The sequence below is a fragment of the Amyelois transitella genome, chromosome 18, assembly GCF_032362555.1.
Source record: "Amyelois transitella isolate CPQ chromosome 18, ilAmyTran1.1, whole genome shotgun sequence".
NCBI lineage: Eukaryota > Metazoa > Arthropoda > Insecta > Lepidoptera > Pyralidae > Amyelois > Amyelois transitella.
Window position 1 is genome coordinate 7,609,797 of NC_083521.1, and position 25,919 is coordinate 7,635,715.

Genomic DNA, 25,919 nt, shown 5'->3' on the forward strand with positions numbered 1-25,919 from the left:
TTGTAACAAAACCACCACGTCTCCCGACTATAATGGCTCAGTTCAACAGGCTACTTCATTATTTTCCGTTATAAATCTATTAAGATGTGTCTAATCTACCAGACTCTTTTCAGATTCCCGGAACAAGAGCAGTGAATTCCACTCCAGATTGTGAAAACGCAAACAAATGTCCTGACCCCGGGTGCAAAGAAGAGGTGCTATGTCCCCATGGACAAGCGTTAGATAACAAGGGGTGTCCCACTTGTGAATGCAGAGATCTGTGTGCTGAAGCCAAATGTAGGACCGGAGAGACTTGCGAACTGGTACCATTGGAATGTGAGGTAAAATTTCTGTCTACCTACAACCAATTCCATCATTAATTAAGCCATACAGCTGAACGTATGTGCTGTATGTAATTGTTCGAAAATGTGTTGAGGATTTAAAAAAACTGCAAAGACGATTGTGTATGTTGGAAACAGATTTTGTGAAAATCAAATAAGCGAGTTATGGGTTTAAAAGCCAAACCCTCAATTCTCACATACAGGAGCTTATACCGTAGAAACTAAAATATTACAGAAAAAAAATTGTGCTAAAATTTTAGGTTATGCCAAACAAAAAATGTGGAAACAAGGCACTAAAACAAAATACTGTATTGTTATAAGTATATATAGATACCTTTATTCAAAATGAACTCTCGTGTGAACTTCAAATATACGGAAACAGAGTTAGGTCAAAGAAGCTTTGGGCATTTATGTATGCTTTTTTCGTTGATTAGTCATGAACAAACTCGATAACCCTCATTTTATTATGTTAACCAATGTGTTTTCAATGTGCCGTGCGGTTCAAGGCACTTTACACTCTATCTCTTTCCCATGGATGTCGTAAAAGGAGACTAAGGTCTATGTCTATCTCATAAAGGATAAAGACGTGAATATATGTTTTGTATGTGAAGTATCATGAGACACATTGGAAATGTTCGTGCTGTAATCAAACCGTGTCGTCCCCAGGGCTCCCCGTGCCTGCCGCTGGCCCGCTGCCGGCCGGCGCCGCGCTGCCCGGGCGCCGCGTCTCCCTTGCTCGCCCCCGACGGCTCCGCTCCCTTGCTCTGCGGCCCTAACACCGCCGACTGCCCCTCGACACACGCCTGTACTTACGCCCCACATGATTCTAGACCTTCAGTTTGCTGCCCGAAGCCACGTATGTAACAATATATACTGTATATGTTAGATGGTTACTTTGTTATTTCTGAATCTGGTCATGTTTTCAGTTGTGCATTAAAATGCAAGGAGGGACTGATGGAGGAATGGTCTGATGGCATACATATTCTTCATTACTTGAGTGCATCGTTAAAGGTGTTGCGTCATAACCTTATTGTTTTCGCCGAGGATTTTGGTTTTTACATAGGGCAACCTGTTTTCTGACCTTTGCGTTTCATAATCTTCATTACTTCATTTAATGTTCAATAAACTAGGCCAGAAATGGAAGCACATCACTGAGAGAACAATCCTCGGGAAACATTACGACCCGCCGAACACCTCTCCGTGTACCTCATCTGCGCAACCACGACCACTCTGACAAGAGTGTTCGACTAGAAATAAACTAGGTTATATAAAAAAAATCTCAAAACCGTGCACAAATGAAAAGGTTATAATTTCAACATTAATAAATCTTCTTCATCCAGACACAGTATGCTTCGAAAGCAAAGACGAGGGCGTCTGCGAAGGCAATCCCCGACTGAACACAACCCGCTGGGCCTTTAACCACAAGCGAAACAAATGCGAGCGGTTCAGATACTACGGCTGTTCCGGGAACCACAACAACTTTAAGACAAAGGAGGAGTGTAACGCTGCTTGCCCTGGTAAGTGATCTATTAAATTAAACTTTCATAGCAATTCACCAAGTTTGGAAAGCAAAGACAAGGGCGTCTGCGAAGGCAATCCCCGACTGAACACAACCCGCTGGGCCTTTAACCACAAGCGAAACAAATGCGAGCAGTTCAGATACTACGGCTGTTCCGGGAACCACAACAACTTTAAGACAAAGGAGGAGTGTAACGCTGCTTGCCCTGGTATGTAACCTTCTGAACTAAACTTTTCCAAAGTAAGGACGTAGACGTCTATGAAGGCGATTCCCGACTGATTATAATCTGCTGGGCCTATAACCACAAGCGGAACAAATTCGACCAGTTTAGATAATACGGCTGTTCCGGAAACCACTACATCTTCAAGGAGTGTAACGCTGGTTGTCCTGGTAAGTGACCTATTAAATGTATCTTTTATTGCATAATACCCATCAAATTTCGAAAGCAAAGAATAAGTCTTCAATGAAAGCGAAACCCAAGGCTTGCTGTCAACGCTGTCTGCCCTGGTAATTTAATTTAATTTAAGCCTAATATTACTAGCCTTTATGGGAGAATGAATTTCCTTCAAAAGTAAAGATGATAGAGCCTATGAAGACTGAATACAACCCGATGTTCCTTTAACCACAAGCGGAACAAATACGGTTCAGGTATTTTATCCTTATGGTATAGATCAATCTTCTTAGAACTTAAAGAGCAGTGTATAAAGACAGCTCAAGGCTGTACACAAACCGATGAGTCTTCAAGAGAAACAAATGCGATCGATACAGTGAGTGATTGAGACAGTTTAAACGTAAGTTTTGAATAGTCCGAATACAGCAGGGGTAGGCCCTCTGGCCGACCTGGACTTGTTGCATAGCATTTTCTGACACTCAAATATCCACTGTCAATAATTTTGGACTAGTCCATTTCTCCATAATTCATGATTGCAATTTTTATTTTAATATATGTTTAGCATAGTTCTTTAATTTTCTTTTATTAGCTTTTAATTCTTTGCAGTTGATGGTGATTGATCTTATGATGTTTAATGAATAAGTAGATAGATTAGATCTTCTTGTATGTATAATAATAATTTCTTTTTTATTTCTAACAACCAGACATTAAAATCTAATATCTTAATTTTCTTCTTTTATTTCTTGATGTTACATACTTTGATTGTTATAGTTCTTCACCTTCTTACGTTCCACTTGATACACTGTCTGTAGGTACATATTATTCTTTTTAACTTAATTATCTTGAAACAGTGGAGAGTGCGAGCACCAAAAACGCCAAACAGCAGAGTTCGCCTACCGCAGAAGGCATGTCATTTTTTAGTACAATTTGATTATTCCGTTCTGGGGAATAACTAATAATTAAATGCCTTATGATAACACCACAACTTGTACTTACTTGGCTTTTTGCACGAACAGCACTTACGTATGTGATTAAATCTACAACTAATGCAAATACATATGGGTATTAAATATGTTTTGTTAACCATTACAAATTAGTAATAAAAAAGCACCAACTTTGAAATAATTGCAAATAATGCAGAGAAGAGATTTGAAAACTGCATGCGCTTTTTCTATATCTTGCGTCTATCGCTTAATTCTCACATGTCGTAAATACTTACCGTAGGTTTTGCACAGGTATGAAATTCACCACTAAGAAAAGTAAATCCGTTGTTTTCTCTGTACTTTTCTTACATACATATTTATTTTTAAAAACATGTATTTTTTATCAAGTTCTAAATAATGAAACAAATTGCCTAGTATGTTGTTATTTATACCAGATAACAGACTAAGTAAACAAAGTTAAACTAATAAACTACTTATATTATACCAATAAACTAATTTAAAACGTAATATAATTTCAGTATTGAGTCCATGTGAAAGGCTTCGTGAAAGGAATGAGGCGAAAGCAAAGAAGTACGGGCAGGTTTCGTTCATACCGAAATGCGACGCCAATGGGCTGTGGGAACCAGTGCAATGCATGCTGGATATTGGTAAGTTTTTATTAGTTACTTTGAACATCTACAAAATAAAAAATGAAACTATTAAAAAGAAATTGCTCAATATACATTCGGTTACACGAAAAGTTAAGCACAGGTAAAAAGACACAGTTGACGAAATCGTCTAGATAGATAAACTTTAAGGAAAGTTAAATAATACCCAACCGCAGTAGTAGAATGAACTTTGAATAACACATAATAGGTATTGAAATTTTTGCTAAATGCTATCGCCAACACAGTTATAAATAATAAGTTATAGAGTTTTCAGTGATATAAATACCAAAATTCTTTCAGATGTTTGCTGGTGTGTGAGCGCCCATGGAGAGTCTCAGAAAGGGTCGATGGTGCGAGGAGCCAAACCGACTTGTAACTTCAGACAGGCGCGCAAGTGGGTGCAAAGAGATCCTATTTACCAAAGAGCAAGAGCTGCTGAAGGTAAGTAATCTTTAAAAGTAATGTTAGAACAATACTGAGCGCAAACAAGCAAAAAAAAAGACGTTCTGTTCTGTTGTAATATGTTTCAAACTGCAGGCTACCAGAATTTTATGAAGTAAGTAAATTAATTTAACCGAGACCAATCATACACAGAAAAATTAGTACGAAACAATCGACTAAGCATACCGAGTAAAACCTAAATTATTATACTAAGTAGATATAGATACCTTCATTTAGGTAACACCTTTATTAGAAGACAAAACATTTTTCTTTCAGTGCTAGAAGAATTAATAGTTCAGATGACAAGGTTCCAAGAGGATGATTTCGATGAAGAAGATCTTGAAGAAGCTGAACCTTCAGAACAAGGTGTACAGGAAATAGAAAACGAAAAGAGCGAGGATATGAAAAAGGAAGATAGAAGTACTGAGGAAATAGCTACTGTATTGTCAGAGACCGTTGAACCAAAGTCGAATGTAGCAAGGACGCAAGACAGACCATTGGAAGTTATATCAGACGTGATCATGTTCAAAACTAAATGTCAGTTGATGTTGGAGGAAAGCGAAAACGGTAAGGGAATTAGTTTTTTTTTTTTGGAGTTCGCTTTACCACAAATAAAAGACGCTTAAAAAAGGTGATAGACTTTAATCGATGAAAGCAGTCATTGTGTAAACTGAAATAGCCTAACAGTGGATAAAAATCTAATTTGAACAATTTTAGGTGCAATTCCTTAAATTATTTTAATTCTTTTGTATTCAGGATTGGAAGGTCGCACCCCACGTTGTCTTCCCGACGGATCGTTTGCACCGCGTCAGTGCGCACGCGGCCGCTGCTGGTGTGTGGACGCGGCTGGGCAAAGACGAACGCACCACGCCGTTGTTCCAGACTTCCCCGAGAGAGACCCTTGCGGTAAATATAGCAGGAATTGTAAAGAGCCTGGTAGTAGTTTGTCACCATTTAAGGACTTTCATGTAACAAACCCTAGTCGTATGTCACATTTTTTAATTTTCCTGGGAGTAAATCACATCACTGAGAGACTATTGCAGTGCCATACCTCGAGTATTTAGCCCTGTACCCTTTACTTTTGAGCACTCTTTGTTTCACACTTTGTATCTCTCTTTCCATAATGCCCTTAAGTGCCAAAATAATAATAGTTTGCTGGTCATAAACGCGACTAGACAACGATGAGAGCCTATAAAAAGTAATAAGAGTAGTTGAAGCAAAAAAAATGTGAAATCATTTCAAGAGAAAATCCACACCGGAATAAAAATCTTTGGTTTATTCTTTACAGAACAAACCCAAATAGATTCGGCTATTCTCGAACTAGAACTGGTCGGAGCGGAAAGCACAGCAGCAGAAAACGCACGAACATTCCTAGCGACTCGCCTGGCGGCTCTCGGGGCTCGGGTGCCGGTCTCCGTGCTGAAAGAGAAGAGCACAGTCAGACTTAGAGCACTGCTGCAAGGACCCAGATCTGTTGATGTGGTCTACCATATTGAGAACTTGGTAAGACAGATCATTTCTTTAGGATGACCAATACATGTAAAGTTTAATTATTTTTTTCTCAGTTCCGTCCAAGTTTGCAAAAGAAAGATTCAGCTTCTGAATCAATAAACTCCCATTAGACTTAACTGGACGTCCTGGTAAAGGGTCAGGTCAAAAGTACCCGAAACCGCCGAGCTTGTATGAAGAGAGTTATGAATGTGGACGAAGCGAAAGAAGTATGCAGAGATCGTGGCAAGTGGAAAGAGGTAGTCTCTGCCTACCCCTCCGGGAAAGAGGCGTGATTTTATGTATGTATGTATGTAGACTTAACTGAAGAATTCTATCATACTTATTCCGAATTTAATTATTTCAGCATAAACTGAAAGTTCTGTCGGAATTATTAATTGAGCCTTATAGGTGCAGAACATTTATTTTTGGATAAATCTATAAAGAAATTTAGAAAATGTTTCCAAATACATCAGATATATCAAGGTATGTAATACATAATTTACTTGGATGATGAATTAGTGAATACTCTTCAACAGGTAAAACAAGAAAAGTTAGCTGGTATGAAAACAGGCGAGCCGGGTGTATTGGGGGCGGACATGATCCGCAGCGAATATAGATTAGCAGCGGCGCCGCCACCAGCGTTGCAGCAGAGAGAAATACTAAGCGAATCTACGGTTGGTTTACACCTGAAACTGTACGATAACAACAAAATTAAACAATAATGATTATTGCAATTCTATAGATGTTTAATTAACTGATAGTAGATTTTATATGACCATTTAAATTTTAACTTTGTGTTTAAAATATAACAATATTTTTTCAGGTATCTGCAGCAACGTCATATCACACAGCGTTGATAGTACTCGCAGCCACGTCGGCGTTTATCATCAGTGTGTTATGTGTCCTTGTCATGCTTTACCGAGCAAGACTCCAAAGAGAACCTCAAAAAGCCGAGAGATTCCTCCCAGCCACGCCACCAGTCTACGTTCTCTCTGCTGACGAGAAGGCAGAACTAGCGAAAGTACTCCACGCGCCACCTTCTTTACCGCAAACGACTGACGACGATCACACTAGAGTATAATACCACAATAAACCCCATTTACGTTACTTCCCGTGTCCTTTCCTATGTAATCTTAGTACAGGTACTAAAGAAATTAGGGTCCAAATTGCCTAGATTTTGAGTAACGTAGATGTAGATACCCTATATCAGGCCAAACCTGGTAGCTCAGCTACACAATTTGTTTGGCCGTTGTTAAGGGTGATGGGGTCTTACCGTGTTAAGTATTAAACTAAGTGCTGAAGACCGTGAAATTTCTTTTAAGGATTTTCTAAGGTTGTCTGAAATAGATTACCTAAGTGATAAGTCCGCCCTTGTACCTAACATCATTTATTTTTTGTTTCGGTCATATTTTGTTTTTTACTGACGATTTTCAGCATTTAGATTTGATTTATTATTTCCTTCAATGCCAAGTAGACGACAAGCCGTCGTCTCGACGTTGGATGATTATTGTGTTAAGTTAATTTTTATCAAGTATAAGATATTCTTAAGAACGCCTGCTGATGTGGAAGTGTGGATTAGTGATATGTGATCCACCACGTTCTTTAGTTCCTCTCGTTGAGTTTTGATCTAAATCATACTTTATTGCAATACATAAGTACTTATTCATTTTAAATATCTAAGTACGCAACAAAAACTTGACTCAACGTAGAACTAATCTAGTCTTACTCATTCATGATCTTCATCAGATCATCTACATCATCTCCATCGATCATTATCATCATCACAATTTGATTGTTTTTGTTTTAAGATATATTTGTAAATAATTATTTATAATTATCCATTGTACTTTTTCATCAATATTAAAAATTTTATAATGTAATACATTCATAGTGTAAAAATTCTTTAACATCAAAAATGTAAAAATCTTCCCAGTTCTCTTTTGTGAACGCTCCAAGATAGTTTTTTTGGATAATAATATTATGTATATTACTTACCTTGTGTAATTAAATAAATATATAAATTTATATTTTACAATGTTTTATTTACATCTCACTCACACAATAAATACTGTGTGAGAGAATAAAAATTAAGCTGTTTATATGCATCATCATCTGGATGGAAGGATGACTTTAAATAAACTTCAAAGCCAACCTTCCTACTTATTCACGTTTGGCGAGGAAAAATTAAAAATAATTAATCCTATGTCTTATCTTTGCCCCCCACTTCGCATTACCTCAAAGAAAGAAAGAGAAAAATATACATGGTGACTTATAATTCAACTGCATAAATTTAACTGTTAAGTGTACTCATCTAAAGGATATTTAAAAACGTTAAAAGAAAAATATCGGTTCATATTTCAGAAAGTACGAAAAAAATAAAAGTATCAAAATCCACGATCCTAAATACGTCATATCACCCCGGCCGGCGGAAAAGCAACGCGTAAGATTCAGAGGTCAACGACACATTTCATTAGGCTGAGTGATCTCGACAACTCTGTACTTTACTTGATCTTGATACTAGAAAAATATTTTATTTTTCAGACATTTATTTATATGTTTAGTTTTAATTTCTTTTTGTAGTATTGGTCTTTAATAAAGCGTGTGACGTAGTTTTTGAAGGTTTTTTAAATGTGAAAATGATGAAGTTTAATTTAAATAAAAATAGGCCCAAACAGCTCAGAAGCATGGGTTGTTTTAAATGTCACCCTGTATTTACTATCAATGTTCGTGAATAAGCCCCTTTACTGCCGCTTCTAGATTGAATTGGAAAGGCATGGAAGAGTCCTGAATAAGCAAGACATATTATGTTCAAGAGTAGACGCTGTTATTCTGAGAAGAAAATCATTTGAAATATTTACATAATCTTATCTTGTAATAAATATCTTATGTACTTATCTGGGACCTTAGTACCTTCTTCGGTACTTTATGGTTACCATGACAAATTACATACATACATACTTAAGTATAATCACGTCTATATCCCATGCGGGATAGACAGAGCCTCGAAAAGCTAAAACGCCTCGTTCAGCTGAATCGTCTACAAAAAGAATACGAAGTTTTTTAACCATCCCTTAGTCGCCTTTTATGACATCCATGGGAAAAGTATGGGGTTCTCCTATAGTATATTCTTAAAAGTCTTAAGTCCTATTCAATATTAAATAACTGCCAACATAATCAAGAATATCTACCTAATGTAAAAAAGTTCTACTTAAGCTTTTCTGAAATTGCTGTCCCGTAAAATATAGTCATCGAGAGTCGAAATAACTATTTTTGTACCAACTATGTCATTAATATTATAGATAGCTTGGGTAAGTAGCTAATACCTGTACTACACTACCCATATAATCTGGCTGTATGAAGAGGGGATAGTTGCACAATTGAGCCTGAAAGAAATTGTATCTAAAGCCATCAATCAAGATAAGAATAAAAAAGTATAAATTATTGGTTTGACAGTGACGTGCTTGACAGGCTCTTTTGACAGCGTCTGTCAACGAGCGACAAGCGCACGGGGGCCGGCCCTTACGTTAAAAATTTATTTTATTTTCAGACAGAATGAATCAAGAAGGCGTACTAGATTGTTGCGCTGTTTGCAAAGAGGAAACGCAAAGAAGATGTAGTCGCTGCCTCAATGTATATTATTGTAGTACTGAGCACCAACGCCAAGATTGGAAGAGACACAAAAGTGAATGTGGATCAAAGTTACCTGAAAAAGGCCCCAAAAACGAAGACAAACTAGAAGAGCGACATACAGATTCCCGGGTGAATGTTGGAGAAACAGATTCTTCAGATACAAAAGAGGCTGGTGCAAAAAAAGAAATCTCGAGAGAAAAAGAGGGTAGTACGCGTCCATTATGTTTAAAAAAATCTGTGAAAAATATTATAATAGAAGAGGGTAAAGAAAGTGGCGTAGCGAGTGTTAGTAAACATAAGTCGCAAATATCCACCAGCAACATTAATAAAAGTGAAAGTGGCACGTCCGAGCTGCCTGATCGCAACGAAAGTAGCGTTATTTCTAGTGTAGTGTATACAAATAAGGATTTAACTAAAGGAAGTGCCATAACTTATGAGGGATCTTCTGAGCAAGAGATCCTGAACGAATCGGCCCAGCAATTGAATACAGTAGACTTTAACTCTAGTTCATCTATTGTGTTGAAAATGGTGAATAGAACTGAAGTAACTGTGCCTATGATGCCTACATATGGGGCAGAGCACAGTCGGAGAGTCAAGGATTATCCTGAGGGGTCCGTTAGAAACAGTAGTGTACAAAATAGTATTGATGTTGATCCTAGTGATCCATGGTATGCAGTGTGTCAGACTGTGATTAGAGATATGACCCAATACGGTGTATGTTTGTTGAAAAATTTCCTTGGCCGGGAACGAGGACTGATGGTGTTAGAAGAAGTGAAACGTATGCACAAATCAGGAATATTTGAAGTGAGTAATAACAGTATGACATATGAAATTATTTATTTTTTCTGTCAATGACTGATTTGAACTGAGTGAGAAAAGATACTTGCAAAGCTATGTGGATTTATTGACAATCAAAATAGGTTCTTCATGTTTTTGTATTATTTTAAGAAGAAATGCAAAATCAAAGATTTTTAAATTGAGTAGATGAATGATCCAAACTTTAAAAATGTTCCAAATGCAAACATAAAAAATTGTTGGGAAGTCTTGACTTTATATGTTCTTGTATCATTCAAATTAGTGTTGATCCTCACATTTATTAAAGCAGTATGATAAAAATTTCAAATATTCTTGATATTCACTACTATAATAATTGGCCATTGTTTGACAAACCATCAATGATAAGTTTGTAGAGTTTGTCGAAACAATAACTCATAAACTTATTGCAAGTACTAACATCACTTATAATTTACCTAAGAACATTATTCATTATCTAAAAGATTTAGTATGCATTTAGGTATACATATTACTTACAACATTTTTAAATTTCAGCAAAGCCTTAATCGTTGGATCTAGTCATCTCTTTTTAAGATTTTACAAGTGAAACTGTTTTATTTACAAATCATGTCTCACTGCTGGACAAAGGTGTATATATATATTTTCTCTCACTCGACTCTATCTATACTATCTAAGGCTGCTTAAAATTAATTACACACATAGGTATCTTCTTAAAGTCATTTTATTGTTTACAACCAATGTCTGGGTGTGAATCTAATATGTTCTGCATAATAAGTAAAGTATCTATTTATGAATTTATATTTATTATTTTATCGTAATTGCACAGTTTTGATAAAAAAAATCCTGGCTTGCTGATATGTTATCACTTTTGATACATTATTATTCAGATAGTGCATATACAAAACTTATTTGTAAACATGAAACTGACTTTGGTGTTTATTTACATAGTACCTAAGTATTTAAATTATTTACATAGCTTGAAGAAGTGTTTGTTCATTCTTCATCTACATCTTTTGCTTTTTATATGTGTATATATTTATTTTATTACATCTCACCATCGCAAACACCTGGATGTCGTAAAAGGCGCTTAGGGGATAGGCTAATAAACTTGGGATTCTTCTTGTAGGCGATGGGTTAGAAATTGGTCGCTATTTGAATCTTAATTCCATTATGAAACTGAACATAGCCTTTTGTTTTTTTTAAAGACTATTTTCTCTCTCTACCCTGCAAGGGATATAGACATGGTAATATGTATGTATGTTTATTACAACAATACAACATTTCCTAGAAATTTCCTTGTCATAAAAACAATCTAATGTAACAAAAAATGAGCACCTTCCGAAAATACAGGTGTAATATTTATATGGATATAATATGTAACTAAATTGAAAACAGTGACTTCACATTTAAACAAGATATCACAACACAACTAGGCTAATTTTCATAGAATTGGTTTCACATTTCATAATGTTATGACATATTTGTTCAACTCTTGTGATACCTATTGGCATGACACTGTCCAACGGAATCATATCAACGCATAGCTGAGACCAATGTAAGGATTTTTAATTTACATACATACATATGGTCACGTCTATATCCCTTGGGGGGTAGACAGAGCCATCAGACTTGAAAAGACTGAATGGCCACATTCAGCTCTTTGGCTTCATGATAGAATTGAGATTCAAATAGTGATAGGTTGCTAGTCCATCGCCTAAAAAGAATCCCAAGTTTGTAAGCCTATCCCTTAGTCGCCTTTTACGACATCCATGGGAAAGAGATAGAGTGGTCCTATTCTTTTTTATATTGGTGCCAGGAACCACATGGTTTATTTTCCATACAGAAATATGATATTTGACAAATTAAGACAGCCAGAAATAAGTGAAGAGACCCAATCTCGTTTTAAATAGGTAACTGATTGGATGAATAGAATAAAAAATATACAGTTGGTAACAAATCCATGGTCCCACCAGCAACAGGAAACGTGCAAAAGATGTCGTAAAAGGCGACTAAGGGATTGGCCTATAAAATTAGGATTCTTCTTAGACTGTTGGCTCTGTCTACCCTTCAAGGGATACAGACGTGCTTGTATGTATGTATGTATAATCGAACAAAGTTTGAACAAAAACCATTTTTAAATGTTTTCAGTTGCGATAAAGAGATGGGTCCCCTAAGTTTCTTATCGAAACTGTCGGCTCTGTCTACCCCAAAAGGGATATAGTTGTTACTATAGATGTTTATTTGTGGTTCATATCCTCTGCAGGCTGGCAAAGTGGTCTCCAACCCTGGCAGCACGGACGCGCAGACGGTCCGTAGCGACCAGACCACGTGGATCGATGGCACGGAGCCCCACTGTCCCAACATCAAATATCTAATTACCCAGGTAAATTTTACGAATATTTTTCTGCGTTTTTGTACAATGCGGTTAAAAGCACTTAAGAATATGACCATATCTTGTGGTATTTGGTTCATAACGGTTTAGAATTGACCACTCGCATCTTTCTCCAATGGTTGTCGTTAGAGGCAGGGAATAATATCCACCAAGATAATATCATACTGTAATTATTTATTAGTAGAGTAATAAATATTTTTCCTGTATTGACCAAAAAATGGCTTCAGTATTCTAGAATCAATATATACATATGGCTTGTGTATTTAATAGTGTCGTACTTTTCCGTCTAAAACATAAAATGTGGTTTACACTATTCTGTGAAAAATTATAAAATAAGTAAAAGAAATATCCATTTGGACAGTTTGGACTTACGCCAAATGGAAAATAGACTACAGTTTTCTTAAACTTTGAACCACCTCCCGATTCTCGGCACGAAGAGCCGTTTCATCGTCAAATCGTCAACAATCATTGTATTTTTAAAGAATCCAATAAAACGTAGCAACTGTGTATTGTTTGATTTTAAAAGTAATTATCCATTTAGAAATAAACAATGTACAATGCGGTATATAGACATCAGCCAGCATAACCTTGCACAAGATGCACGACATTTAATATGCAAACAACAAACGCACGTATGTTTGTTTGTGTTTTAGCAGAAATTACAATTTATGATGTAAGTATATCTTTCTTGTTTAATAAAGATCTCTCAGCATACGGTATACCGACTGCGTGCTGTTACGGTGAGGGAAAATCAGAAAATCGTGAAAAAACCTCCGTATGGGGGCAACTGGATGAGTAGCCATAATCGAATATGGGTAAAATTACCCTGCAAAGGTTGCAGAGATCAGGCAAGAGTATAAAAACTGACTTATTCAATCCAGGATCGTGGTCATTTGCACTCCCCTGGCTTCCCTCTTAAATAGTAAGAAAGCAACCAAGAGGAAGACGATTATAGTTTCCCAGCTAGGAGTTCGTTAGATGTCATTTGCAAATAGAACACCATAAACCGTAAAATTGAATAAAGAATTTAAAGAATAATAATTTTTATTGTAAAGACGCACTCACCACGCCACAAATCACGTGTTCCATACTGTTTATTCTACTTATCACAATAAACAACTTGTGTTTTTTTAAACAACATGACATTGCATTGGCATCTAACCTACACGTCTTATAGGACTATAAAAATTATAGGTATGTATATCCAATTTTAGTTCAATTGGATAGGTAATATCAACTTGAGATATTTAGAAATTATAGTATAGGTACCTAAGAAATTAATATTTATAACAGAGACGCAAAAGACAGGCCGTGACAGATGAAGTGAATAAAAGCTTGTAAACACAATATTTTCACCAATTCTTATCACAACTCGGCGTATAAATTCCAACCAAGCACATTGGCACGCGAAATTTCAAGATAAGTGATAAGTTTATCTGTTATTGTTGATAGCGAAAGATAAACGATATACCATGTGGCGCCTTTTTATTATTTTATTGTATCTGTGCCTTTAACTTACCTATTAACTGTTACCGGGCTCGGCTCTTTCCGCCTGTGGGACGACTACCCACTAGTGTCATTGATTTGTCCCATAGTAGGGAAATTTATGTATGTATGTTACTCTATCAAGCAAAATTTCATTCATTTATATAATCGTGTCTATATTCCTTGCCGGGTAGACAGAGCTTGAAAGACTGACTGGTCACGTGCAGCTGCAAGGACGGATTTTGACAAACTCTGTACACGCTTAGAATAAAACCTTACATAACATAATAAGTACTTTTTTTCTCGGAATTAGTAGCCCAGGGATGAGCTATTTAGCTCCTGCGGATTGCGATTATATTTATATATATATTTATGGAGTATTTATTTATTTGTTTGATGTAAATTTCCACTACTACATTAAATTAAGGTACATTTCCGCTATCTACCTAATGATCGCCGTAATATTTCCATTGCTCGATTAAAATGCAATTAAAACATTCCAGGTGGACAATATTGTGCTGCGAGCGAACAAGATGCCCAGGAATGGCAAAATGGGAGACTTCGTGATCAACGGGAGGACGAAGGTATGATTACTCGTATCCCAACTAATATAAATGCGAAAGAAGAAGAAAGAAAGGGGAAAGAGGCGTGATTTTTTTGTATGTAGGTATGTATGTATAAATGCGAAAGTGAGTTTATTTGTATGTTTCATATAGTCTCTGCTTACCCCAATGGAAAACAGGCGTGCTGGTATGTATGTCTGGAGAAGGGCATAGGGTAGGTTTCATCACGGGAAAATCTGTATTATTTTGTAGGTGACGCTAAATTTTTCGCTCTTTGTAGGTGGCGTTTAATTCGTTTTTATAGGAGGTGCTAATTTCTCCGCTTTTTTGCAAGTGGCGTTAATTTCGTCGCTATTTCTAGATGGCGGTAAATTCACTCGGGCGAAACTACGGGTAACGTATTTATAATTATAATAAATAATAGCTGGGAGCATAGCCGTAACGAGTTGGCAATATCCGCAACGAAGCTGTCAACTTCAGAAATAAGAAGCCTATATGGATTCTTTCTGTGCTTATGACTGACGACTGAATCTTATTGTCTGTCTCTCTTAAAGCTTTTAAATAAAAAGAATGTATGCTACCATTCACCATCAGCAAAACAGTAAACAGAAATTAATGTCTCAAGTACCTATCAAAGCGAACTGAATAATGCATATATATATATATATAGAGTATAATATGATCATTTTAGAATATAAATCTAATTATATTAAATCTGTCATACTAAAAAGGTCGAATATGTTAAGGCCCTATTCACACTAACATATGTATGTCTCTGAATAAATAAAGACCAGACCAATTTCGCCCTTGACACGAACAATAATGTTCTATCGATCCGTTTCTTAACATTGCCAAATGGAAGGTAGCAGCGCGCCCCCGGTTTTTTTTGTTTACAATAGCTTGTTCGAAGTACTCCTTTAGTGAACAATAAATAATTTACCTACTTACTTACCGTTAGGATCTTAGGTTAGAGTCTGAGTAAAGCGGGCGTAATTTAATATTTTATTGTTTCCTACTAGTTTGTAATTTTTTAAATCATAAAATCCTTTTAAAGTCTTACGGTTTCTTAATTTTTGGATCGTTCACATCTCGCACTGCCAGTCATAAAATACAAAAACCACAAACATACAAAAACAAAACAACATTTTGAATGTAATCTTGAAAAAGGAGCTTGTGACACTGATTTAATTTAATATTTGGGAAATTTTGATTATACAGCATCGCTACTGTGGGAAATTCCAGAAATAAAATAGCCTATGTTACTCTGTTATATAAATATGGTCTATTCTATGTCTGTGGTGTCAAATTTTGTGAAAATCAATTTTTGAGTTTATTCGTTACAAATATACAATTTTTTTCTCTTTCCTGATAATGTGAATGAGCAAAAATAAGTTTTTTTTTTTAAATATAAACTTTAAACCCAGAATATTACCCAGGTAATGAAATAAGTTTTTTGAAAGAGACCTTTTCACGGTGGGTTATGGGTTTGCAGCTGTCCAAACCCGCCAACCATCAATAGAATCATTATCGGTCGAAACGCCACATGTGCATTTTTGCACCAAAGCTGCCATTATTCTACCATCTTGACATTCATATCATATTTTCGACCTTGTACAAGGATATAATATTTTCATATTATTCTTTCTATTAATAGACGGAATAACCATCATTTTTTATCATCAACTCTACGAGTGCGATAAAAAAGTAAGCGGTAGGTACACTGTTATATTTTTTTATAAACCGTAGTGTAGACTGAAGTGTCGAAGTTAACTTTTTTTTGCACTATCTTGACCTTCTCCAATTGGCCGCTATCAGGCAGTCAATGAAAATCGCATTATAACCGATAACCGTCGAAATGGAGCGGTTGGCGCATGCGCGCGGCGAAGTTTTGCGTACGTGACTTGTAGCATGACGGCTGCAGGGGGCCGGGGTGCCCGCGGGGAGGGGGGCTGTAAACATTAGTAACTTCATAGAAGCAAGCGAATCCCACGACTGCACTGTTTACAAAATTACGCTCAACCAAAACACAAAGACCTCTGTTCAGTCGGTTAATATCCGTTGAGAAAGCTCTTTAGATTTGGTCGTGGCTCTTGCCAAATTGACATAGAGATGGATTTACACATATTAAATTAAATTTCCAGTCGGCTGTAAGCTCTTGGCATATGCAAAGGTCAATGTTAAATTCGGACGGACATATTTTAATAAAAATTGAATGGATTGTTCGCTGCGTGGTAGAGCGCCTGTTAAGTTTAGAAAATTTAAGGATTTAGAAATGGGTTCACTCTGGAAATTATAAACAAAACGAAATCTCGCCCGTATAATAAAAAAATATTCTCCAATACGCCGTAATTCCATTGCACTATTGTGCATTAATGAGAAAATAGTTTTGTGTTTGTAACCCGTTTCGCTATTTGAATAATTAACGAATCACCGTGATTATTTCAAAATTGAGATGCACAACAGGGTTAATATTGTACCTATTCATAAGCAGTAACTGTAATTCAACTGATGTACTTTATGATATGCAATAAAGAATGCAATAAAGATTTTTAATTAAATTTGTAGGTAGGTAGTAATAAATATGTCGGCCATCGTCACATGCACTTGATAAAACAAATACTTCAAATATAACGTGATAAAGTAATTAACTAAGTAATTAATCAACTGGAATGAACCGATTTTATATGGCAGTTCTAGTTCAACCACAAAATATACATAAAAAAGGTTCAACTTCATACATAGAATCAATTAAGCACATTTAAATACTATAGATAAGATCCGCTGTGAGGTGCCGTGTGGTTTCTGGCACTCTAGAATAGAACCACTCCATATCTTTCCCATGGATGTCGTGAAAGGCGACTTAGGGATAGGCTTATAAACTTGGAATACCTCTTGTAGGCGATGGGTTAGCAACCTGCCGCTTTTTGAATCTCAATTCCATCATGAAGCTGTACAGCTAAACGTGGTACATCAGTGTTATCGAGACTGTTGGCTCTGTCTACCCCGCAAGGGATATAAACGTATCTATGTAGATACGAACGGATAACGCGTGTAAATATAGAAGAAATAAGATAAATATTAAAAATATATATTTACGGATGTGAAATTATTTAAAAAAAATGGTTCTAGTTGATTTTCTCATTTCATCAATAATATTATGAGAACAACAAGGCCCTAAACGATTCCACTTAGAGATTAAGTACGGACTTTATCTCTTAGAAACATATTGAACAACACAGTGTCTTATTTACATAGAATTTACATACACTCAACACCGGCTATCTTCCACCATTCATCACTTCAAGTTTGTACTTCACCAAGAAGTGTTTGGTGAAGTGGAATTTGTTGTTGGAAAGTTAGAAGTTGAAATTCAGGAGATTATAAGAAGAACTCTACTTGCGTCAATGCAATAAAACGATATTTCAATTATTTTTTTTGTATTTTCAGATGTACTCTCCGGCACTATGTTTCGGACATGCGTTTTACTTATTTTTAGACTCAAAATACGATAGTCTTGCTTTAATATTTTTCTAAACCCTATCGGTCCCAGCTGACTGTCGGCGATGAAGATTATCAATTTAAAATAATTCTCACTGCATGTAAAAAAATCAACCGTGTAATGCAAATACTAAATTTTAAAACTTACAGGTTAAGAATGAAATCCAGAATAACTAACGATAAAATAAAGAGTATATACGTATTAAAATAATTAAATTGTCCCATGTATACACACCTTTATTGTCTTAGTTATGTGGCTATCAGTAACATGACTATAGTTCCCCCTCACGTCCTTTGCCGACAAATGAGAAGGTAAATAAACAGTAATGTGTGAACATCATTAATGATTCATCGTAATTAAAATGACTTAGCATTTGAACACTGTACAGTATGTCACGTACGCACCGTATGTCAGTAAACAATGATTTCTTGAGCATTTTTCAAAATATAACCGCTTCAGTGATCCAGGAATTCAAGTATTTAGTTAAAGACCAAATAATCGTAATCTCCTATTCCGCAGATAAAGCGTAGCTATTTTGAATTGCATAATATCTTTCAAATGGATGTCGTGAAAGGCGACTAAGGGATATGCTTATAAACTTGGAATTCCTCTTGTAGGCGATGGGCTAGCAATTTGCAATTAGAGAAAGGAGCAAGTTATTGTTATTAATCATATAAGTTTGTTATTAATATGTTATCGTAGATTCCTTAATTTGCACTTATAAAACAAATGACTTCTTTTAGAAAAGTGCAAATTTATATCAAACAAAAAAATCATTTCAGTTTATTTCACAAAGTATAATATTGTTGTGTACCTTCGTTTATGTACCCTGAATTGCCTTAAACGAAATATCGTATTTATTATCTCACTAGCTTTTACAAGTAGCTTCGCTCGCACGAATTTGGCGCTACCTAGAAAATAATGTATGGTACTTTAGAATAGAACATATCTTTCCCATGGACGTCGTAAAAGGCGACTAAGAGATATGTGTATAAACTTGGAAGTTGGAAGAAGAAGAAGAGGAATCCTCTTGTAGGCGATGGACTAGTTTATTTAAATCTCAATTCAGCTAAAAGTGGCGTTTCAGTCTTTTTAGGTCTGTTCACTCAGTTTACCCCGCAAGGGATATAGACGTAATTATATATGTATGTATAAAATAAAACAGGTTTTTGCATATTCTTTTGTTCAGACTCTTAATTATATCCTATACCGTAGGTATAGGATATAATTTCAAAAAGATCAGTTCAGTAGATAACGCGTGAAGAGAAAACAAACAAACTTACCTACTTTGCATTTTAATATTAGTCGATATTCTTATCTTTTTAATTATAAAAACTATTATTACTTAATTAAAGTTCACTTACATTGTACCTACATGTTATCAAATCTATTGTATACAAGTATTATTAATTACGTATGTTTAAGCAGATTGTTATAAAATTTTCGTCATGATTATGAGATCACGCGGTAAAGGCCGGTCGATTAATGTCAATATCCTCAATTGTATCAAACTTGAAACAATTATCTTTGCGGTAAAACGTGCTTAATATTTACACTTCTACATACATATATGTCGCATCAGCATTATATTCGGCGGCGTCGAAAAGCGCCACCTACCGCTGAATAAAACCGAATGAAATTCGATAAAAAAAAATAACGACCTTATTTATTAAACTTAAATTTCGAAAACAAAACACAAATTAACTGTCATTCGAATCTAAAGAACAAGAGAACCTTATTCAGCTTAATTGTGGTTGTTGTACCAAGTGATAATCTATACTAATATTATAAAGCTGAAGAGTTTGTTTGTTTGAACGCGCTAATCTCAGGAACTACTGGTTCGAATTGAAAAATTATTTTTGTGTTGAATAGACCATTTATCGAGGAACGCTTTAGACTACCTATATAACATCACGTTCCAACTATTAGGAGCGAAGAAATAATGGAGAATGTGATAAAAATCAAGGAAAATTATTCATCCTTGACAGCTCCAATGATGCCCAAAATAACTTATCCACGCAGACGAAGTCGCGGTCACAGCTGCTAGTGTTTAAGTAATTCCTTAACCTCTGTAGATGTATACGGAAAAAAATTGATAGTGAGCCAGATCATGGGAGGAGTGCGCTGTTCTCTCGTTTGCTTTTTCTAATTTGCCTTTTCTAATGTCCTTTTACTTCTGCATTTTTTTTTATAGATTTGAATGCACTTTTACAGTAATATAGTGATACCTATGACAGCAATGTAGTGGTATGTATGAAGATGACTTTAGTCATTACGAAATAAGAAAAAGAGCTAGGAGAGGAACGGAGGCGAATAGAAAATTATGAGCATAATGAACGACCACAGCAGACCTTACAGGTCAATAATATGTATCACCATATAATTACAGTTACCTCCTCATGTCATACCTATATTGTTCACTTTGAAAATTTAATTATACTGAGATTCGATGTCCCTTCCAGTTGCGTCGGGCTTTACATCAATGTATTATACCACTCGACGCTCGAAGTAGTGACCGCTCGACAAATAGTTATATTTTTAAGTGAGGGTAACCGCACCGAATATGATACGAAAATCTGTACGCTCATACCTTTAGATTGATGTTAATACATACATACATACATAAAATCACGCCTCTTTCCCGGAGGGGTAGGCAGAGATACCTCTTTCCACTTGCCACGATCTCTGCATATTTCCTTCGCTTCATCCACATTCATAACTCTCTTCATGCAAGCTCGGCGGTTTCGGGTACTTTTGACCTGATTGATGTCAATTAGATACAATTTTTAGAGATATTCTCATGTGAAGTGAATTTTGTAACTCTTAATGAGAATAAAGATCTTAAACCTTATATTTAATTTCATTTGTAATTCCACAGGCCATGGTGGCGTGCTACCCCGGCTCCGGCAGCCATTACGTGAAGCACGTTGACAACCCGAACAAAGATGGCCGCTGCATCACCGCCATCTACTACCTCAATCTAGACTGGGATGTGGAAAAAAACGGAGGATTGCTCAGGTTTGTTTGTTTTTGCCATATAATGTTACCAATTGATCGAGCGAGCGAAGCGATTAAGGACCGATCAACTTGGGCCGAATTATTTTTTGTAAGTTCGTTTGTAACGTGATAACTTTCGAACCGTTGTTGGTCCGATTTTGACGAAATTTATATAGGATCATATATATAGGATCTGTCAATAGAATTTTGATTTATTGGACAATAAAATCGGTTAAGTAGTTTTTGAGATATTAACAATTTTGTAAAAAATGTAGTGTTCGCAAGATCTAAGTTCGCGACGAACACCTATTCTTTAGAACAGTCAAAAATGGTGTTGAAACACAAAATGTAATACAACTCAACGAAACTAAAAGAGATTCTCTAATGAAAAATGACGCCATATTTAATTTAAAAAAAAAAAACATTTCCATTCATATAACATACATATTTCAGGGTGTTCCCAGAAGGCACGAACACTGTAGCTGACATCGAGCCGATCTTCGACAGGATGCTGTTCTTCTGGTCGGACAGGCGGAATCCGCACGAAGTGCAGCCGGCGTATAAAACTAGGTGAGCGCAAGCGACTCCTGTCTGACATTCGGAACTAGAGATGATTTTTATCGACATTATTATGTCGAGAAATATTATACAATACTAGAGGCCGCCCGCGACTTCGTCCGCATGGAAACCCTATCAATCCCGCGGGAACTCTGGGATAAAAAGTAGCCTATGTGTTATTCTGGGTCTTCAGCTACCTACATACCAAATTTCATGGTAATCGGTTCAGTAGTTTTTGCGTGAAAGAGTAACAAACATCCATACAAACTTTCGCCTTTATAATAGTAGTAGGATAATACATACATACATATAATCACGTCTATATCCCTTGCGGGGTGTACAGAGCCAACAGTCATGAAAAAACTGATGGGCCACGTTCAGCTGTTAGGCTTAATGATAGAATTGAGATTCAAATAGTGACAGGTTGCTAGCCCACCGCCTAAATGGAGAATCCTAAGTTTATAAGCCTAACCCTAAGTCGCCTTTACGACATACATGGGATAATGATGGAGTGGTACTATTTTTTTTTTTTTTTTTTTTCATTTATTTTATATAACTACTGAATTGACAGAGCCAATATTTACAAGACTTCGAGGCCCATATCAGCTCGATTAAAGATAGAATTGAAAATTAGAGCTAGTGGTGGATTGCGAGGGTAGCCCATTGCCTCAAAGAAGAATTCTTTAGAGAGAGAAGAGTTTTATGACTTTTGCCAGCGTATTTTTTTTTGTAAAAAGCATACAAGGCTCTTAAGAAGTAATAATAAATCGTTATTTTACCAAAAGGCAAACGCATTGGTTACTTTAGATGTGGTGTTTTAATCCTAAATAACCTATCACTATTTGAATCTGAATTCCATCATTAAGTCATACAGCTGAACTTGGCCTTTTAGTCTTTTCGAGACTGTTGACTCTGTCTACCTCATATGGAATAAAAACATGATCATTATGTTTGTACAACGCCTATTAAAACTATTTATAATTAAAATATTTTCAATATTTCAGGTACGCTGTCACGATCTGGTATTTCGACGCCCACGAACGCGAAGAGGCGCAAAGACGTTTCAGTAAGTATTTTTATTATTTTTATTTTACATGTTTATATTAAGTCTTTATCCCACACAGGGTAGACAAAGCCAATAGCCTTGAAAAGACTCAAAAACCACGTTCAGATGGATGGTTCAAAGGTGAAATGGGTACTCAGATAGTGGTGCTCCTTCATCGCCTAACCTAAAAGAAGAATCCCAAGTTTACAATTATTTTCCTTGCTTGACTTATACAATCACGGGAAGAGAAGCTGACACACACCATCTTTTTCCTTTTGCTACAAGACCAGCATGTAGATTACCTTAAAAGAATGCGCTTACAACAAACATGTTGGCATAGGACTAAGGAACGCTATTTATATTTCACCTGCATTGTACAAAAACTATTGATTTGATTTGTCAAACTCAATAATTGAGGCTAAATATTTGAACCTTTACCTCCTTCCATTTCTAAACTCTTAATACCTTTTATTTTAAGAAAGAGGAGAGTGAAAACCTATTTGGCAAAAGTCGTTGGTAGGTAAGGAATAAGAAAAAATATATATATTTTCTTCGTTTCCAACGACCAGTAATAATCGTTTATATTTTCTTCGTTTCCAGAACAAAGTGCAAAACCTTCGTCCAGCAAGTGATGTTGGACCAATCACAGCCCGCGCAGCGAAGCGGGCTAACCGGACCTTAAGGCAGACGATTATCGACGTTATTCTATAGGAGATAGAGCTTTTATTGTGATACTCTGCAATCGTGTCTTAAGGTGTGGTGTGTTTTAAAATGAACTTTATCGTGAAAATTATAAAATTTGTGTGAAAAGACTTTTAGATAATATTTGAATTTTATTTTTCTATGACAGCTGTCTTACGTATAGGTTTGCAAGCAATCAGAAATACGACTTGATGTTAATATGGAAAGCTGTCACATTATAGTATATCTTTGGTACTCAAAACAACACAAAAAACTTTAAACAACACATGTACTATTGACTCTTGAAAATTACTCACTGAATTATGTTAAACTTTAATTAATTTGATTATTTTTCTATATTTCTTACACTTTATTAATTTAAATCTGTACTTCCATTCTTAAATTCAAACTTGACGATTACAAACGCTTTGAATATCTTTATATTGATGACTTAATGACAGCTGTCATTGCGTGACATGTTTCAGGTTATGTTTAAAAACAAATAACTCTACGAAGTATTATAATTATACTTTAAAAAGCAATATGTTCTAAATAACAGTCTAAATATAAATATGTAAATAGTGTTAAGTAGATTGAGTTTTTTGTTTCAAATCATAAAGTATTATGTGTAATTATTTTATCAACCTTAATAGATCTATTGAAATAAATATTTTAAAACTTTAACGTTGCGGCGTAAATTTCAATATTTAGTGGCAATATTACAACGCTACTTTAGTTTAAATAAATCTTGGTTGAACATGTCCGCTGTCACTTGTGATATCTTATTGGCTGTGTTCCTTTCAGTTCAGGATATGAAGTGTGAACTTGAATGGTAATGAACCTGAGGTAACACGGAATTGTATGCGTCAAACTGCCAATATATTAAATCCATTACAATATAGCTTCACCAGGGTTTCGCTACTCTGGGAATGGAGCCCAAACTGTTTATTTTCGGCCTCGGATGTTCAGCCCACAGGACTTTACATCTTTAAGTGATTCAAAGACAGTAAACTCGTCATCTGTTGACAAATGACAAATAGACGAAGTCCTTTTTCAAATTCGTGGGAATGTCCAAAGTGTCCTGCGGGAGTAGATGAGTCTATTTTATTCAACTAATAAGTTTTATCAAAACATAATCGACTCCATGAACCATGCAATTTATATTGGTAAATACTGCTCTAATAAAAAATAATTTAAACAATTTTTTTTTTATATATCTTTATGGCGTGTTTGACTTACACTTATCATTCCAACCATCCATGGATACAGCCAATATTATCACGTAATAATATCTATAGCTGTATATTTAGTTTCCTACTTAACTAGAATGTAGCTAACAGCGGACGGATGACGTAAGACTGAGTAAAGCTAGGTCGATTGTATATCAATTGTTTGTTTATATTTATTGCGTATTTATCAAAGTTGTACATAATGCCAGGAGTGTATGATTTGTAATCGATAGTAAATATCATAAAAATTAAATAACAGAATGTGTGTTTTGTGGAAACAAGGCAAGGTTACCTTCAGCCACTTTACCTTACTAACTATGCCTCTGTATCTTAATCATGTCATAAAGACAGCCAGTAGTTTTGCTTTCGGTGTACGTTACTTGCGAAACTTTGCCCAAATAGGCGTCGTGTGCGCAACACCTATTAGTAGCACCACCACTTTTAAAGCCGTAAAATAAAAATATTACCTAACCCGTCTAAAATTTATATGTAAATTGCTATGTACGACTTGTATGAACCAATATTTTATTTTTACCAATTAATTAGGTTACATGGTTGAAATTACTCGTACCTCATTATTAAGTCATATGATTGCTGTAAATATAAATCTACGAAGTGTAGTATAATACTAACAAAATAAAGATATTTACTGTAGATCCTGTGTATAAATTATAGTATTGAATTTTATACAAATACCTACAATATTTAAGAATATATTCCTATTAGAGTTTTAATCGGAATTAGCATTGTTTCAATATTTATGTTTGCGTGGTGTCTCTTTTTAACAAACTGAGGTCCGGTAAGTTAACTTCATTGCTAAACATTATTATGAATTAATATTTCAGAATTTAATACATACCTACCCATATTTCATCTATTATTAGTATATTTTAATTGTCTATTATGTTAATTATGATTTTCTTGCTGTAAAAATCTTATTGAACCTCAATCTAAAGTTGATTTTCGGTTAAGCTAAAATGTGAACCTATTCTGTACCTACCCATATTTCTTAAATTATTTTGTAGCAAAATTGTATTACATTTTTTCTTAGATTTCTGTTTTTCATTTTCACCCAGTTACAAAATCAGAATTCGATTACGTTTCTTATATTTTTCTATACCTATTTGGAAAAGTTCTCATATGTACGTTCATTAATTCGGGTTCTATTCACGAAGCTTTAATAAGTCATGTGTCATCTATTTTCTCTTATTATTTTTTAGTTATCCGTAATGATTATAAGAGAGAGTTGGCAAACATCACATACGTACTTGACTCTTATTCAGATCATGGAT

The 25,919-nt window shown here is 35.4% G+C and overlaps 2 protein-coding genes across 2 annotated transcripts in view; both read left to right on the plus strand.

The window, feature by feature from the left end:
- LOC106129794 (neurogenic locus notch homolog protein 2) overlaps window positions 1-7,725 on the plus strand; it is a 58,253-nt gene extending 50,528 nt beyond the window's left edge. The window contains exons 15-25 of the mRNA XM_060949401.1: window positions 114-320; window positions 987-1,176; window positions 1,661-1,837; window positions 3,082-3,135; window positions 3,693-3,821; window positions 4,122-4,262; window positions 4,539-4,829; window positions 5,019-5,168; window positions 5,551-5,765; window positions 6,290-6,427; window positions 6,577-7,725. Coding sequence (XP_060805384.1) covers window positions 114-320; window positions 987-1,176; window positions 1,661-1,837; window positions 3,082-3,135; window positions 3,693-3,821; window positions 4,122-4,262; window positions 4,539-4,829; window positions 5,019-5,168; window positions 5,551-5,765; window positions 6,290-6,427; window positions 6,577-6,834 — 1,950 coding nt within the window. The 3' untranslated portion in view covers window positions 6,835-7,725. The remainder of the gene's footprint in view (window positions 1-113; window positions 321-986; window positions 1,177-1,660; window positions 1,838-3,081; window positions 3,136-3,692; window positions 3,822-4,121; window positions 4,263-4,538; window positions 4,830-5,018; window positions 5,169-5,550; window positions 5,766-6,289; window positions 6,428-6,576) is intronic.
- Window positions 7,726-9,245: 1,520 nt separating this feature from the next.
- Window positions 9,246-25,679, plus strand: LOC106129805 (egl nine homolog 1). The gene is made up of 7 exons (XM_013328481.2): window positions 9,246-10,187; window positions 12,442-12,561; window positions 14,559-14,639; window positions 20,996-21,135; window positions 21,568-21,684; window positions 22,677-22,738; window positions 23,318-25,679. The coding sequence occupies exons 1-7, from the start codon at window positions 9,306-9,308 to the stop codon at window positions 23,347-23,349; spliced, it is 1,434 nt and encodes a 477-aa protein (XP_013183935.1). The 5' UTR covers window positions 9,246-9,305; the 3' UTR covers window positions 23,350-25,679.
- The last annotated feature ends 240 nt before the right edge of the window (window positions 25,680-25,919 follow it).